General features: G+C 43.3%; 1 protein-coding gene across 1 annotated transcript in view; it reads right to left on the bottom strand.

Annotated features, from left to right (window-relative positions):
* Positions 1 to 1,916: 1,916 nt before the first annotated feature.
* The window catches only part of DBR1 (debranching RNA lariats 1), a 29,260-nt gene continuing 13,340 nt past the window's right edge, over positions 1,917 to 17,836 (bottom strand). Inside the window, exons 6-8 of the mRNA XM_073360241.2 lie at positions 14,303 to 14,383; positions 11,362 to 11,507; positions 1,917 to 5,007 (exon numbers count right to left, since the gene is read on the bottom strand). Coding sequence (XP_073216342.1) covers positions 4,338 to 5,007; positions 11,362 to 11,507; positions 14,303 to 14,383 — 897 coding nt within the window. The 3' untranslated portion in view covers positions 1,917 to 4,337. The remainder of the gene's footprint in view (positions 5,008 to 11,361; positions 11,508 to 14,302; positions 14,384 to 17,836) is intronic.

Genomic DNA, 17,836 nt, shown 5'->3' with positions numbered 1-17,836 from the left:
GGGAGCACTAGGGAGGAGGGAGCGCAGGTGTGTTGGGAGGGGAGCTCGGTGGGGAGGAGGGAGCGCAGGGAGGTGAGTAGGAGGAGAAAGGGAACCTACAGAGGGGAGTGAGCAGTGTGGTGAGGATGGAGGGGGAGGGAGCGCAGGGAGAGGAGTGGGAGGAGGGAAGGGGTACAGGGAGATGGGGTGGACTGGAAGGAAAGGGAGTGCAGGGAGGTGAGTGAGCACAGTTGGGTAAGGATGGAGGGCAGGGAGGTGGGGTGGGGATGGAAGGAGAGGGAGCACAAGGAGGTGAGTGGGGGGATAGATGCATAGTTTGAGCAAAAAATAAAAATATAGTATTAGATGCTGTGTACTATAGAAAACTACATTAAGTTAATTTAAAGGATTCTTATCCATTAACACAATTAGAAAATATCCTTGACACTAGAACACGTTCATTCTGGTTTTCTACACTGGATCTTGGCAAGAGAAAGAGATTCAAATGACAGGGAAAAGACCACTTTTACTGCAGGATAACGGCTGTGGCAAATTAATGGCTTTTGGCTTGTGTAATTCCCTTACTAGCTTTGGGAGTCTTATGTAAAGAGCATTCCATGGAACGGCACTCTCAGCCTATCTGTAATAGCCAGAAGATATCTTGGTGAGTTCTAACACTTTTGAGCAGGAAATGATGCAGTTACAAATGGTCTGTGATAAGTTTGTGTGCCAATCTGAAACTGAAACCAAAGAAATACAAGCAGATTCAAAAAATAGCAGCCTGTCTTGGGGAACACATCGGGCATTTCCACGGACAATAAGAAAATTAGTCTGATGCCCCAGACACTTGCAGGTGTGCAGAGTTTGGTAAGGCTCTGCTCATAGTACAGGTTCATTAATGGGTTTGGCAATAGAACTTAAAACCATTGCATAGCTTAGGTGAAAAGTGAAACCATCACCATAGTGAAGGAGTACTTGTGGCACCTTAGAGACTAACAAATTTATTTGAGCATAAGCTTTTGTGAGCTACAGCTCACTTCATCGGATGCATTCAGTGGAAAATACAGTGGGGAGATTTATATACATAGAGAACATGGAACAATTGGTGTTACTCATACACACTGTAACGAGAGTGATCACTTAAGGTGAGCTATTACCAGCAGGAGAGCTGGGGGAAGGGCCGACCTTTTGTAGTGATTTGGCTTTCAGGGTAAATGACACTTGTGACCCATTTACTCTCAACCTACCTGCAATTCACAACCCCTTTATATTAGATATGCATGCTAGCACTTAGGAATGGAGGTAATATTAGCACATGACAAAGGACTTAAAAGGGTAGTGGCTTATTGGTTTAAACATTCCTTGTGTTGGACATAAGCTAAGAACTTTAGCAAACCTCTGATACAGAGTTCCAGAAAAACTATGTAGAAACACTAGAGTCCACAGAGCATATATTAAAAGGAGAAACACTCTAAGACATAACATTATACTCCACAGTTGATTAGCACAGAGCAATACTGGTTGCTCAGTGTTTTGGGGTCAGCTCCCCATTGTATGTTGGCCATTTTTTGGTCAGAATTCCAGGACTTCACTTCCTTTTTCAGCTTCTTGAGGTGTTCTCTGAATATCAACAGTTGGTCTATGTGACCCAAAGGTACACTGGATGTACCTAGTGCTCAAGGCTTGGACCATTCCATGATATCTGGAGTTTTTGCTTGACCTGACCATGTTTTAGGTGGATGATGCACACTTGTACCTGTGGGTACTGTGCACCAGTAAAGTCACATTGGAGCCATGCACACAAAATTGATAGTGAATTTGATCCTATAAAATCAGCACAGCAACCTTGAAACTGACTACTACCTAGTCATTTTACTGCTTTGCAGAGATTGCACCACCATCCATGAGACAAAAAGAAAAGGAGTACTTGTGGCACCTTAGAGACTAACCAATTTATTAGAGCATAAGCTTTCGTGAGCTACAGCTCACTTCATCAGATGCAGATCCATGAGACAGACTACCTTCACTTGTGAAGCACTTGTATGCTACAGCAATGAGTGCTCATAAGAAATACTGTACTGAGAGTAAAGGTTGAATGGTGTGCAGTAAATAAGGCAATAGGGCCACACACATTGAATGATGAGTGTGTATATGTCTGCTCACAAAGCATCATCCATTCTGTGCCCTGAAAGAGGGATGGGTCTTATGGAAAAAAAACCAACATGCAAGATTATGATAATGCATATGAACAAAGGGGCCTAGCTTAGGTTTCAGGTCCAGCTTTTGAGAATCCTTGATTTTGCAACCTTAACATTCAGATTCTGAAGCAGGCGTGTACAGTAATTAAGACTCTTTTACAGGATGTCCCGTGAACCTCTCTTTGTCCTACTCCTAGTCTCCTCCACACCACATCCCAGTCCTACGCCCTCCCCTGGCTCCACATCCCAGTCTCCCTGCTTACTACTCTGCTCAGGCCCACTTCCTCATCTGTCTGCATTCTAACCAGACTACTTCTCCTCCAATAGAGTCTGGGCCCTAGAAGGCAGAGCACTGCACACAAAAGAGACATTCTCCCTGCTCTCAGATCTACTACCTGGCAGCGGAGCAACCCCTGCAGTGACAGCAGTGGCAGGGGAAGTCCTTCTCACCCCTGCTGCACTGGGATGGAGCTCAGTGTAAACTGAATCCTTGGAGAGCTTAGCTGCCAAACTAAGAAGTTTGAGTATGTGCAAGCAACAGTTTTGACAGGTTCATAACTCTGACAAATTTTCAGTGAAAGGCATATCACTAACAGTAAAGGTAACCCCCTCAAATTTTAGCACCGAATGATGGAGGCACGAGAGCTTCAACAAAACAATTAAATTTAATGTGCAAAAAAACACCCACAAATATAGGGCTAGAAGAGATATTGAGACATCTAGCCCACCCCTTTGCACTGAGGCATGACCAAGTAAAACGTAGGTCATCCCTGACAGGTGTTTGTCTGAACTGTTCTTAAAAGCCTCCGGTGACAGCAATTCCACAGCCTCCTTAAGTAACCTGTTCCTGTACTTAACTATCCTTAGATATTAGAAAAAGAAGTTCTAACTAACCTGAAACTCCCTTGTTGCAAACTAAGCCAATTATTTCTTGTCCCACCCTGAGTAGACATGAGAGAACAAAAGATCACTATCCTCTTCGACAACCTCTTACGTATCTGAAGACTGTGTCCCTCAGCCTTCTCTTCTCTAGAAGAAACATGCTAGTTCTTTCATCTATCTCATTCTGAGATTAGGAAATAGTTTTTTTGCTTAAAGTTTCCAAGTAAGAGAGCTGGCATGAAAAATTTTAGCCCAAATAGTTAGAGTTTGACAAAGTTATAAGCAACTGCAAACAGGATCTTAATGGAACATGTTAGGTAACATTTACTACATGCATCACTACCTATTGTAAGTGTATAAACTTTCAGCCCTCTCCCCTGAAAGCACCAAACACAACAGCTTACCCACAAAGTCAGGAGATTCAAATTCAGAGTTATTTGAGGAAGTAATTCAGATACAAACATCTATGAGGTTATTGCTAGATAATTTTAGCTTCCATTAGTATTTTAATTTTGAAATACTGTTCTGAACTTTTGGGAGTTCATGATAATTGATATTGAAAACAAATGCACTCGCCTTCAACAGTTTAGTGTAACCACCTCAGTCATAATTTATGTTTACAATGTGAGATTTTTCTGTATATATCAGAACTAAAAATTTAAAAACCAGTATTAGACAATGCATATAATACATATTCATATTTTTAAAGACACCAACTGCCAAGATTTTCCACTGCAGAAACAGTTAACTCCAGAGAAATAAAAATCATGATCATCTTCTCTTACTGCTCTTTTTATCTTGGGAGTACTGCTTTTAACCACACTGCATAGAATTATTGCATTAACTATTCTGTACTAAGTTTTATCTTTAGCTGCAAGAAAGCATTAAAGGCAATGCAAAGATCCTCTCCCTCCAAAACTAACTACAATTTAAAGAAATTCTCCTTTGGTTAACTAAGAATTACAGATATTGTATGGAGGCAAAGCAGAATGTAAATAAAATGAATTATCAAAAGCTGAAGCAAATCCAACTGATTATACACAAACTTGAAATCTTTCTACAACACACTTAGTTGAAAAGGACTGAGCAAGAAGACTACTACTAAACAGGTATTCTGCTCCATTAGAAGTTTTGTTGCATACTGTAGTATGTAGCATAAAGTGGTACTTATCACTTCAAATGCTGAATTTTAAAAGCTCTCACCATTGCCCCAACACACCAAAAAAGGTAGCTAGTTACAGCAGTTAATAAAACCTCTGGGATATTAATGCATTTTCATTATACTTTATCTTCATCCTCTGTGGCATAGATAGCCTGATTCCGTCTTTTAATTTTCTTCATGGCACTGTTTCCGTTCTCATTTTTACCAATCCGCTTTAAAGCTCTTTCATTTAAGCTCTTCTCTTCAGTCTGCTCACTCACACCAGATTTCTCCACGTCTTCATTGGTGGAGTCCATAGCATCATCAGAGGATACCATCATGGAATCTGGCATGATCCTGGTGTCAGAAAAACTTGCTGAAAAGTCAGGAGGATGATCAGGTGAAGGATCCACAGAACAAGTACTTTGATCTTCATCACCACCCTCTTCATCCAGCATTATTTCATCTGGGTTAATAGAAAAAGACAGCCCAGAATTATCTGTATAATATTCACTGGGCTCCTCCGCTGACTCAGTACTGTCCATTTCCTCCTCCTCCTCATATTCTCCCCGAACTGAGCGCTCTTCTTTCACTTGCTGAATCCTGTCATTAATATCGGTGAGACCAAACTGGGCACAAAACTCAGTGGTCTGCGGACTGATTATATGAACTGGTTCCATATTTTTCTGCGGTTTGTTGGGGTCATAGCAAGCAGCTGTCACACTGAAGTTGCAAGGAATTTTGAGGTTATGGCTCAGCTCTTCCAATATCTCTTTGAGGGCTCCTTCTGTTGCACTGTAATCCCACCTACAGGAATAAAAAACAAGGTCAGATTCTATTGAGCTCAATTAGCCAAGATATCTCTCTTCCTGTTCCTATTTGAAGAGGTTCTCTTTATAGACATTATATCTTCTTTTTGATAAACTGAACAGATTGAGCTCTTTGAGTATCACTGTAAGGCATTTTCTCCATCCCTCAAACTATTTTTGTGTCTCTTCTCTGCATCCTCTCTAATTCTTCATCATCATCATCCTTTTAAGATTATGGAGTCCAGTACTGATCTCACAAATACCATATACAGAAGCAAAGTCTTCCTTGATGTGCATAAGAATTTAAGATTACCTAAAATATTTGGAACGGTCATTCAAACTGATGTGAATATTGGAACTTTTACATTTGACTGAACTATTATCTACATTTTAGGCTAGAAATAGCCACATAAGGACTACAGATTCAGCTTCCCTGAAACCCTGCTGTCTTTTTAACTGCAAGCCCCAGTTGATATGAGATGCCATTATAGGAAGATAAATTATTTCTAACCTGTTAACAATGAGGCACAATTGCTTTATACTGGAAAAGCCAGAATGCCCATCCAAATATTATGGCTGACTAAAATATAATTACTACTGTGGATCGATTAATTTATGGTAAACTAACCCAAATAGGATGTTTTAAACAGGACTCCCGTTCTTCAGTTATTCTGAATGGAGGATTTATTCTTTAAACCAAAAGCTCAGCTTTCTTATGCAGGCATATGCAAAATGAACACAAATACTGATGGTCTGTCCAAGGAATGGAAGTTTCCACTCAACATATGTATACACACATGCAGTGCCAGTGAAATGTGGGCACATCAGTGAACAGTTTTATGACAAAACAGGGCACACTCATTAAGAATATGGTTCTTAACTCCTCACTCTAGCAAATGAAAACAGATTAATCAAACCACAGTGGCAGTCATCCTAGAGCTCCTGCAAGCTGATCAAATCTTGGGCCTGAATACCAGTCTCATGGGAGTTCAGGCAGCAATACTGTAGTGTTTAGCAGCTCATTAGGTAGAATCCTAATATGCAGCCTGGTTCTTGAAAGCCGTAGACAATCTGAGATTCAGTCTCATCTTCTTACATGGGACTTGAACCTGGTACTGGGAATGGTTTTATGACCTATTAGGAAATTTCTAGGAAAGATCTTACAGAATCACAAACGTACGGCTGGAAGGTGCGACATTCTATACCTTGGTGGAGCACCCTGTAACCCTCCATCCCTCATTTATATACAATTGTGATCTTTCATATAAAGAAGGCCATGTGAGGTATCACAGGAAAGGTTATGACCTGCAGAAAGTCATTTTTCTATCTAAATGTGTACATCATTAATGCATATGAAGTTATGAGAATATGTTGTATGGTTGTCACTTAAATATGCTGTGGGTTTGGGAAGCACTCAGATACTAGCTCCCCAGAGACAATGACAAGGGAGGTAACCAATGCCTGGTGGGTGGTTCCCATCACCAGCCATTGTCCAGCAGAGGCATTACAATTCAATGACTCACTTGCACAAGGCCATGCCAGAGGAATTGCTCAACGTTGCCTGGAGACTCAGCAATGTCCACCAGACATGCCTGGACTTGTGTTCTCCAAGCACATGGACTGAGGGTATAAAACAGAACACAGTGGCCACATGCTGGGCCTTTCCCCCACCTCTGCTACAAACAACACTCAGAAGACCAAAGACGCCAACAGAGGGGACTGGCCCAGGTATAAGGGACAACCCTGTATATTAAGGACTGCAATATCCAATGGGGTGAGAAAAACTGCTTAATCTAGATGTTGCCCAGTCTAATAGGGTTGAGAATTTAGACTGCGTGCTTATATTTTATTTTGGTAACTAACTGACTTTTTGCCTATCACTTAAAATCTATGTTTTGTAGTCAATAAATTTAACTTTTTATCTTTACCAGTGAGTTTGCCAGAAGCATTTGGTAAGGGTGTTTGCTCAGGCTGGTGTATATCAACTTTCCATTGATGAAGTGGTAAACCAATTAATAAATTTGCAGTGTTCATCTTGAGCAGTGCAAGACAGTATATTCCTGAGGTACAAGGCTGGGAGGATTTGGCTAGTGCCTTTCTCTGTATGATTCATGAGCGTCTCTGGGAGCATTCATGCAATCTAGCTGGGTGTGGAGCTCCACATGATGTAGTGCCGAGTGATGATAACGCCTGGAAAGGCTTGCTGCTTGTCATTAGCAAGGCATTGTGAAAGACAGCCCAGGCTGGACAGAGTTAAGGGGGCACAGCGGTTCCACAGTCCCAGGCTGCACCCCAGGGATCCCGTCACAGAAGGGACCTTGAGAGATCATCTAGTTCAGCCACCCATACTGAGATTGAGTATATTTGATCCTGACCCTCCCTGACAGGTGTTTGTCCGACCTATTCTTAAAAACCTCCAAGAATGGGGATTCCACAACCTCCCTATTTCAGGGCTTAACTATCCTCAAAGTTTTTCCCAATACCTAACCTAAATCTCTCTTGATCCAGCATTAGCCAATTACTTCTTCTACCTTCAGCAAACATGGAGAACGGTTCATCATGCTCTTTATAGCAGCACTTAACACATTTCATGACTTACCAGGTTCCCCTATCAATAGTGTTCTTTCAAGACTAAATATGTCCCGATTTTTTTAAAAAACCTTTCCTTAGATCATATTTTCTAAAACTTATCATTTTTGTTTCTCTCCTCTGGACTCTCTCCAATTTGTCCACATTTTTCCTAAAGTGTGGTGCCCAAAGCTGGACACAGTACTCCAGCTGAGGGCTCAGCAGTGCAGAGGAGAGCAGAACAATTACTTCCCAAGTCTTACACATGAAACTCCTGTTACTATATCCCAGGGTGATCTTTGCCTTTTTTGCACCTGCATTGCATTACTGACTTACTCAATTTGTGATCCTGCAACTTCTATTTTTGAGTCCAGTTTCTAATAGTAGCGTGCTGTGTAAGAGTAGGAAAGTTTCAAGCTAATGTATGACATTGCAAGGTAAAGGTCATGCTTGGATCTCTTGCCAGAATATAGGCCCAACAAATCCATCTTCCACCAGGAAAATCACCCTTGCCTCATTTGACCCCAAAATTCCTAAAGAGGGAAGGTTACATCACCTAGATGTCCACAGTACAATAAGATCTATTGTTTAGGAAGGTTTAAAGATAAAGTGGCCTCCAGAGCTACAGTCTATAGCTGGATTAGGACACTGATCAGAGACTTACTATTGCAGCAGGAAAGTTCACGTTTACTCTCCCTCTACAGTGGGGGGAGGGAGGGAGGGACACGCGTGTGTGGCAGGCAGGCAGGGTAGTGAATCCTTTTTAATGGATATTTGAATGGCTGTCTTCTGCTTGCACTTTTGCAAAAGATTATAGAACAGGTTCAGGGTTTGCAGGCTCTAGAGAAGGGTGGTGGAGGCAGTAGTCAAGTGATGATCCCTCCCATACTAAATAACTGCTTTGGGTGGTCTCAACATCTGGACTTAGTAAAGAAAGTTTCAATTTTTTAACATTTTTCATTTTAAGGCTCCCTGAAGATTTGGATGCACATTGCACCAGCAACTCAGTTGAAGCTTTTTGCAGTATGTTCAAATTGCTACTGCTAAATGTATCAGGTAACAGCTGTTGAATACTGTCAGTTGACGGTCTTTGCTTGGTACTGCTTTAACTGTATTCAACTGAAAACTAAGAAACACCTAGTGCCTTCTGTGATATGAAATCCAAAGCCTTAATGTTCTGGCTCAATCTGCTCCTTGGGGGGAATTATAACCCAAACATCTGACCTGGTGAAGAAAGACGAGGCGATTACAAGTAAGCAAAATTTCTCCATATCAAAATTTACATGGTGCTTTGCAAACTGATTAAACACATTTCCAGCTACAGGAAGCTTACAATCTAAAACAAGACACATACAAAGATATTTAAACAGATCAAGAAAGGAAGGACTAAGATGTCCAGTAAGAGGGTAAGAAGTGGTTGAAGAGGTGGGTTTTAAAGAGGTGTCTGAAAGAGGGGAGAAAGGACTAAATATATAAAAGATGTCATCTATTTTCATGAAATGAGACCATACTTGCATATACAGTACACCCTCGCTATAATGAACATCTGGGGATCCAAGCCATTTGTTAGGTGTAGCCAGGGGTTCTTTATATCAGGAAAGGGGAATAGCTCCTCCAGCTCCGGGATCGGGGGAACACATTCAGCCCTCCTCCTTTGTGGCCCAGGGGCCAGGGGAAGGATTCAGAGACCATGTTCACTATAGCCCAGCGGTTCTCAAACTTTAGTAATCCGAGAACCCCCATTTTGATTTAAATTTTTGCCTCAGACCCCAAGCCCCCCACTCAGCCCCAGGCCCCATTCCACTCCCTCCCCCAAGGCCCCACCTCTTTCCACTCCCTCCCTCAAGAGTGCCCCATCCCTGCTCCTTCCCCTCCCTCCCAGCACCTCCTGCACAAACAGCGTGCAGAAGGCACCGGGAGGGAGGGGAAGGAGTCGATCAGCAGGACCCACAGACCCCCTGGTGTTCCCTCATGGACCCCAGTTTGAGATACACTGCTATAGCCCAAGGTTTGCTATTGTGAAGCATGTTATAGAGAGGTTCTACTGTATGAAGTTGCTTGATTGCAGAAGTTCCTCAATCACTCAAATCTTGCTATCAGAACAGCAAAACAAATGACAAGCAGAAAACACACTTCAACAACACCTTCCCCAGAGGGAATATGAAATATTTCCTACAGTTGAGCAGTTCAGATGGGTATGATTCTGATTTACTCATCTACTGTAACATATAGGAACAAGGAGCTAAAGCTCTGGATGAAACTTACTCTTGGGAATAAAGTCAGCACAAGGCAAGAATCATTTAAAACTTAAGTAGGGTTTAGATGGAATAACTTTGTGCTGGGCCTCTCGGTATAGGGATGAACTTGACCCAGAGTGCATTAGCCATCTTCTCTTTTATAGTAATTTAAAAGGGTCTTCCACGGGTTGCAAACATGGTTTCGTCCTTGAAGTCTGTATCTGCATAAACTATATTCATTAGGCAATGCACATTTCGTAACTTTATAAAGCAATTTAATGTATCTTATTAAACCTGTATTCATATCAAAATGTTGTAGACAAAATTGAATACATAATGACATGACATTTAGAATGGATATGCTTCTGCAACCTTAAGGTCTCTTTTCAGTTGCTTAAAACTGATCCAACTTCTACTTTTTGGGGCTGAAATTATCCATGCTTGGTCTTTGCCCAAGACCAGATTTTTTCTGAAAGCTTGAGTACAAGTAAGCTGGCTTTGTTTGAGTACAAGGTACAGCTATTTTTCATTTGTAGGCTCTTCTAAAATTGGCTCAGTGGGGAGGTAGCATAAACCTGCTAAATGTGCCAGATATGTAACTGAAGGATTATGTATATGCCAGCATCCATTGTCAAAGCCTCCCATGCTGGCAAGTCCAGAATAAATCCAGCTAAGAAAATGTCAAGAAAAGATTTTGCTCTCAGTGAGACTTAGACATCTTGCAGGATTACTGAACATCTGATGTAATCAACTCCACTTTCCAAGTACATTTGCTCTTTAGGATCAACGTCTCTTGTTTAATCACCAACCTACGCCTCTACAAGCACACACAGACCTCCTCAGACACAGCCAGTTATCCAGGTACAACAGCATAGATCTCTTGTAGCTGCCATGATCATTTCTGCTCCTGAAATCCAGGCTTCATCTTTGGCTTGATTTGGACTTTGCCTCCTAACTCAGGACCTGACCCTTGGTATTGACCCTGGCCTGGAACCTATCAACTCCTCCATGATCCCCAACCTCAGGTTTGCCTCTTCTTGGACCTATGGTCCCAACTGCCCTTGTTGGGATCTTGACAGTCTGTCTGGACCACCCTCCCCCATGGTGGAGGCCTACCCTAGGGGAACATGAAGGCAGCGGGCCAGTCCCTGCCTGGCATGCCCTAGAGGGTATTTGAGATGGCTGAATGGGTTGACCATTCCCAGGAAAACTACCCCATGCTTCGAGCCCAAGCATCATAGCTCGCAACAGAGAACCAAGTTCTGCACATGCAATCGACCCAGCTCCATGATGAAAATGTGGCTCTGTGGGCCCATCTGGCTTAGCATGCCACAGATAACTAGATGGTACAAGAGATGGGGGCCTGGCTGCAGGATGAGAATGCTACACTATGGGTATGCACTGCAGCTGTACACCCTGACCAGCCCCCCCAGTTAAAAGATATTACCTCACCCATCCTATCTCTAATATCACAAATCTCTCTTTTCAAAAGTATACTCATACTTTCAACACAAAGAAAGTTTAAACCCAATACTAATTTTACTTACTTTGCATGGAGGCCATTGTTTTCAGGCATGTTCCATGCGTTTGAAGTCACATTAATAAGATTGTTGGTAGCCTTGAGAACAGCAAGCCATTCAATGTCATATTCCAGAGAATCAGATGCGTTGGGGTCATGGTCTATATCTATTACCTTAGAAAAACAATATTGACAAATGAGGCATTTCATTCAACCTGACAGGAGGACATCATTCTATATTTAAGCATTATCTTCAAGCAATCAGTTCTTAATTAAAAGTTCAGTATACCTGCCCACTGAATAAGGCAGGGGTTCTGTGAAAAAAGTAGTATGTGATCATGTAATTAGAGACTATCATAATGCATATGCACAAGGAGGCTGAATTAAGGCTGCATAGGCAACATGAATTCTAGCATTTCCTAGCTTTTGAGTGCTTGACTTTATTTTTAAAGTTAAAAGCTGAAAACAGTTTGTGGGCAAAATATTCAAGAATCTGCCCAGGTGGGTGCATCTGAGATACAGACTAACAAGCAGAAGTTACTTTTTGGTCCATTCATTTCCACCAATCCCAAACTGGTTTGTTTAACCCTTCCCTCAAAAAAAGGAAGGCAGCAAGGAAGGAACAGCTGCTGCATTTCCCAAGAACTGCATTTATAGAACCATCCAACCTATAATGTTTGGCAAAATATGATCAGACCTGCTTTTCTCTTTCAGCCCAAGAAGAGGATCTTAGGGTAAGGAACATCCCCTGTTTTATAGGATTCTGAAAGAGATCCTGGGTCTTTTGAAGATAGCCTTGAAAACACAGAACTGATCACTAGTGTTGTATTAGTCACTGATTTTTCTCTATACTAGTACTAGTCATTAATAGTCTTCCTTACAGTTACCTATAGGATTGACTGTGGGCAATGGTCTTGATTTTTGGTTGTAAAGCAGTGCCACCCTAATTGACATTGATGGGAATAAGGCCACCATAAGTTTCCTCCTAGTACGTGGCCTGATTTGAGTCAGCTACTGTACTGAGCAGTCTCTGTATGGCCTCTTGCCACAAAAGGTAAAGCTCACTAGCTGGAGAGACGGAATGATCTAGTGGACTAATAGCCAGGAACCCCAGTGTTCTACCTCCCATCTCTGAACCAGACTATGTCTCTGGTTTTAGTCAAGTCCAAAACTCCAAACTACAAAAAGCCACTCTTGCAGACAGCTGAAAACCCACTTGGCCCTGTTTGTACGAAGCCAAGTCTTTAAGTGGTCAGTCCGGTGAAAAGAATTAATCTATTACTTCTAATGCAGAGTGTCTGGTGATGCATCTACCAGGGAACACTTCCTTCAGTACCAACTTAATTCTCCTGTCCCTGACATACCTCAATCATTAGCCCAGTTCTTGCTGCTATTACCCAGTAAAACAGGTTGATGTAACAGCGTTTGCATAGCAACTGCTGAAGCTTCTGCCAAAGATGGAATAACTGTATCCTCTTGATTAAAGCATCTCACCCCGCTGAAGGAAGGGGACAAGTCCAAGAACCAGTGGCAGATTCAGGGCCGTGGGTGCAGCAGGCCTGGGTCAGGTAAGCCACTTTCCACCGCCGCTAAAAACAAGCATGGGATTCAGCCCCCACTGTAAGTTCAGGAAGTGGCTGAGATCCACCACTTTCAGAAATTTGGCAGCTTGGGTCGGTTTTTAGTTTGTGTGTCTTTCCCAGAATGGGGCTAAGTTTTCCAATGGGGCAGCATGAGATGGAGGAGAATACTCTGGCTGAGCAGGGACTGAGGAAGTTTGACTGGCAGTGAAGAGGCGGTTCTTATGTGAAAGAGAAACTGGGAAGAAATTGTACTGTACTTCTGGCGAGCTTAATTTTGTTGATTGTCTGTATTAGTTTGTCTTGTATTTTGGGGCAGGAACCATTTTCTTTTCCGTGTATACAGTGCCCAGCGCAATGAAGCCCCAATGCCAGGTAGGGCCTTTAGGCCCTAGAGCAATATAAATTCTAAAAAAGTCTACTGTACATATTAGGAAAAAGTCCTCTTTTGGGTACTGTGAGATATTGAATTCAACAAGCTGTCTGGATTGGATTGTCTTTTAGGATTTCTCTGGAGTTTCATACCAAATAATTGTCCTTAAGGGGTTGTGCATTGGATCACCAGCTACTTTTCCACCCCACCCTGGTCAGATTCTCATCCCACAATCTCTTGATCACAGTATCATGAAATAAGGAAGAAAAAAAGCCAGTCTAGGGGGTCTTCCTCACCAGGACAGACTCAGTAAGTTCTCTTTCCTCAAATGGGGGGGGGGGGGAGAGGATCTTATCTTTTTTTGTTTTTATTTTCCTTAGGCTTACGTTTCAGGCATTTCACAGGGGCCTTCAGTTACTTAGTTACAGCCTCCAAAGACAGAAGAATACATGTGGCTAGACAGTGGCACCAGGACACAGCCCATAGTGAGGTGTGGTGCATTGTTGCACCTTCCAAGGAAAGAGGTATCGTGACTTAACACATCACAATTCCCTCCACAACCCGCACGTGCTTCAAAAAGAGGGGTGGGGAGAGAGAAGTAATTTAATTCTGATCTATACCAGCAGCAAGTTACCACTACACACGCTCCACCGGTCAGCACGTTGAGGGGGCAGAGCAAAAGCTCCACATATTCCCCACCCTCATGCTCTATAGTAGTAATAAGCAAATACAAAGTGCCCCTCATTCCTGTATCCTGCTACGAAGTCCTGGCAGTTTGTATAGGGGCATATGGAGGGATTCTTATGACCCCCTATACCTCTGTGCAGCCCAAGAAAGGATCCTCGTAATTTTCCATCACCCATTAAGTCCTCATCCCATACATGAGCAGCAACTGAGAGATTTAATTCTCCGGGGATGGAAGAATCATTCTTCAGCCTCCTGCTGAACTGTGCACTCCCTAGCCCAGATATATAAAGTACTAAATGGTAGTAGATGACCACTTACAGTGGTCTTACCTGCAAGAAGTCTCTGTGTGGCAGACATTTATCCAGAGCCAAAAATTTTGTTGCTTTTGGCAGCTGTCCTTCAATGTTTGTCTAGGAAACAGGAATGAAACTATTACTGGCAATGCTAAAGATTCCCTGAAATATGACCTAATAACCAAATTATGCATGGAGACTCCAGGGCAGAATTTAAAGTTTTAACAGTTTCTATTAAACAGAATATTCTAAAGTTCCTAGAGATAAAAAGGGAGGACTGCGGTACAAAGAGAGCGAGCTTGAGCTGAAGTCAGAGGAAACTGGAGTAGATAACAGCGGCAACACAGGGGGGAAAGACACGACACACACGGGTCTTGTTCAGCTGAAGCAGTCTGGTGTAATCAAGCACACATGCCTTGTCTACACTACGGACTAAACTACCCGCTGCAACCATCGCAGCAGCAGTCATCAATTTAACAGATCTAGTGAAGACGCAATAAGTCGACAGGAGAGCAGTCTCCTGTCCACTTAATTAATCCACTTTAATCAGAGACAGAAGCTATGTCAACAGGAAAGCATCTCCTGTCAACATAGCGTTAAGTCAACGTAAATTATGTCAACTTAGTTATGTAACTTAGATTGACTTATATTGCTAGTGTAGACTAGGCCACAGACTCAGAACCTCAGAAGGGGCTATTCTCATAAGGGAGAGAAAGATTTGCCAAGACAGGAAGCTCTAGAGACACAAGAGCTATCTGATTTTTATACTGTTTGGAGTTTACCAACTGTTAAGGAGCACAAAGAGAATGAAGCCAATTACTTTCCTAGTTTGCATTATTCTGGTTGACAAGAAACTAGCAAATAAACCAACAGGTTTAAACATTGCAGATTTTCTGGCTTTGTCTGGGCTACTCATGAACTCTCCCTGTCTGCTCTGACCCTTGCCATACCTCAGGCACCCAAAAGGATACCTGGTTGTTTGAGATGGGTATCTTCCCTGAATTGCTCTTCTCTCCTCCTTCACAAAGTGAAAAACCCAGCTATTTTTAACATGAAATATAAATTTTCTAGTTCGGCAACCTCAGCTACTTAACTTGTTTAGTGACCATCAGGGCAGAGTAATTTGAAAAAGATTGGCTTAAAACTACAAAACAAAGTAATAGTTCTACAAATAGCTTCAAAAGTATCTTAGCCCTGGTCTACACGAGGACTTTAGGTCGAATTTAGCAGCATTAAATCGATGTAAACCTGCACCCATCCACACGATGAAGCCCTTTATTTCGACTTAAAGGGCTCTTACAATCGATTTCCTTACTCCACCCTGACAAGTGGATTAGCGCTTAAATCGACCTTGCCGGCTCAAATTTGGGGTACTGTGGACACAATTGGACGGTATTGGCCTCCGGGAGCTATCCCAGAGTGCTCCATTGTGACCGCTCTGGACAGCACTCTCAACTCAGATGCACTGGCCAGGTAGACAGGAAAAGAACCGCAAACTTTTGAATCTCATTTCCTGTTTGGCCAGCGTGGCAAGCTGCAGGTGACCATGCAGAGCTCATCAGCAGATGTGACCATGATGGAGTCCCAGAATCGCAAAAGAGCTCCAGCATGGACCAAACGGGAGGTACGGGATCTGATCGCTGTACGGGGAGAGGAATCCATGCTATCAGAACTCCGTTCCAGTTTTTGAAATGCCAAAACCTTTGTCAAAATCTCCCAGGGCATGAAGGACAGAGGCCATAACAGGGACCCAAAGCAGTGCCACGTGAAACTGAAGGAGCTGAGGCAAGTCTACCAGAAAACCAGAGAGGCGAACGGCCGCTCTGGGTCAGAGCCCCAAACATGCCGCTTCTGTGATGAGCTGCATGCCATTTTAGGGGGTTCAGCCACCACTACCCCAGCCATGTTTGACTGCTTCAATGGAGATGGAGGCAATACGGAAGCAGGTTTTGGGGACGAAGAAGATGATGATGAGGTTGTAGATAGCTCACAGCAAGCAAGCGGAGAAACCGCTTTTCCCGACAGCCAGGAACTGTTTCTCACCCTGGACCTGGAGCCAGTACCCCCCGAACTCACCCAAGGCTGCCTCCTGGACCCAGCAGGCGGAGAAGGGACCTCCGGTGAGTGTACCTTTTAATACACTATACATGGTTTAAAAGCAAGCATGTGAAAGGATTACTTTGCCCTGGCATTCGCAGCTCTCCTGGATGTACTCCCAAAGCCTTTGCAAAAGGTTTCTGGGGAGGGCAGCCTTATTGCATCCTTCATGGTAGAACACTTTACCACTTCAGGCCAGTAACACATACTCGGGAATCATTGTACAACAAAGCATTGCAGTGTATGTTTGCTGGCGTTCAAACAACATCCGTTCTTTATCTCTCTGTGTTATCCTCAGGAGAGTGAGATATAATTCATGGTCACCTGGTTGAAATAGAGTGCTTTTCTTCAGGGGACACTCAGAGGAGCCCATTCCTGCTGGGCTGTTTGCCTGTGGCTAAACAGAAATGTTCCCCGCTGTTAGCCACAGGGAGGGTTGAGGGGGTAGCCATGCAGTGGGGGGAGGCAAAATGCGACCTTGTAACGAAAGCACATGTGCTATGTATGTAATGTTAACAGCAAGGTTTACCCTGAAAGAGTGTAGCCACTGTTTTATAAAATGTGTCTTTTTAAATACCGCTGTCCCTTTTTTTTCCTCCACCAGCTGCATGTGTTTCAATGATCACAGGATCTTCTCCTTCCCAGAGGCTAGTGAAGCTTAGAAAGAAAAAAAAACGCATTCGAGATGAAATGTTCTCAGAGCTCATGCTGTCCTCCCACACTGACAGAGCACAGACAAATGCGTGGAGGCAAATAATGTCAGAGTGCAGGAAAGCACAAAATGACCGGGAGGAGAGGTAGCGGGCTGAAGAGAGTAAGTGGCGGGCTGAAGCTCAAATGTGGTGGCAGCGTGATGAGAGGAGGCAGGATTCAATGCTGAGGCTGCTGGAGGACCAAACCAGTATGCTCCAGTGTATGGTAGAGCTGCAGCAAAGGCAGCGGGAGCACAGACTGCCACTACAGCCCCTGTGTAACCAACCACCCTCCTCCCCAAGTTCCATAGCCTCCACACCCAGACGCCCAAGAACGCGGTGGGGGGGCTTCCGGCCAACCAGCCACTCCACCACAGAGGACTGCCCAAAAAAAAAGAAGGCTGGCATTCAATAAATTTTAAAGTTGTAAACTTTTAAAGTGCTGTGTGGCATTTTCCTTCCCTCCTCCACCACCCCTCCTAGGCTACCTTGGTAGTCATCCCCCTATTTGTGTGATGAATGAATAAAGAATGCATGAATGTGAAGCAACAATGACTTTATTGCCTCTGCAAGTGGTGATCGAAGGGAGGAGGGGAGGGTGGTTAGCTTACAGGGAAGTAGAGTGAACCAAGGGGCGGGGGGTTTCATCAAGGAGAAACGAAGAGAACTTTCACACCGTAGCCTGGCCAGTCATGAAACTGGTTTTCAAAGCTTCTCTGATGTGTACCGCGCCCTCCTGTGCTCTTCTAACCGCCCTGGTGTCTGGCTGCGCGTAACCAGC

This window comes from Lepidochelys kempii, chromosome 9 (assembly GCF_965140285.1).
Source record: "Lepidochelys kempii isolate rLepKem1 chromosome 9, rLepKem1.hap1, whole genome shotgun sequence".
Taxonomy (NCBI): Eukaryota; Metazoa; Chordata; order Testudines; family Cheloniidae; genus Lepidochelys; species Lepidochelys kempii.
The sequence above is the reverse complement of the archived record's forward strand: the minus strand, read 5'-3'. Positions and strand labels throughout refer to the sequence as shown.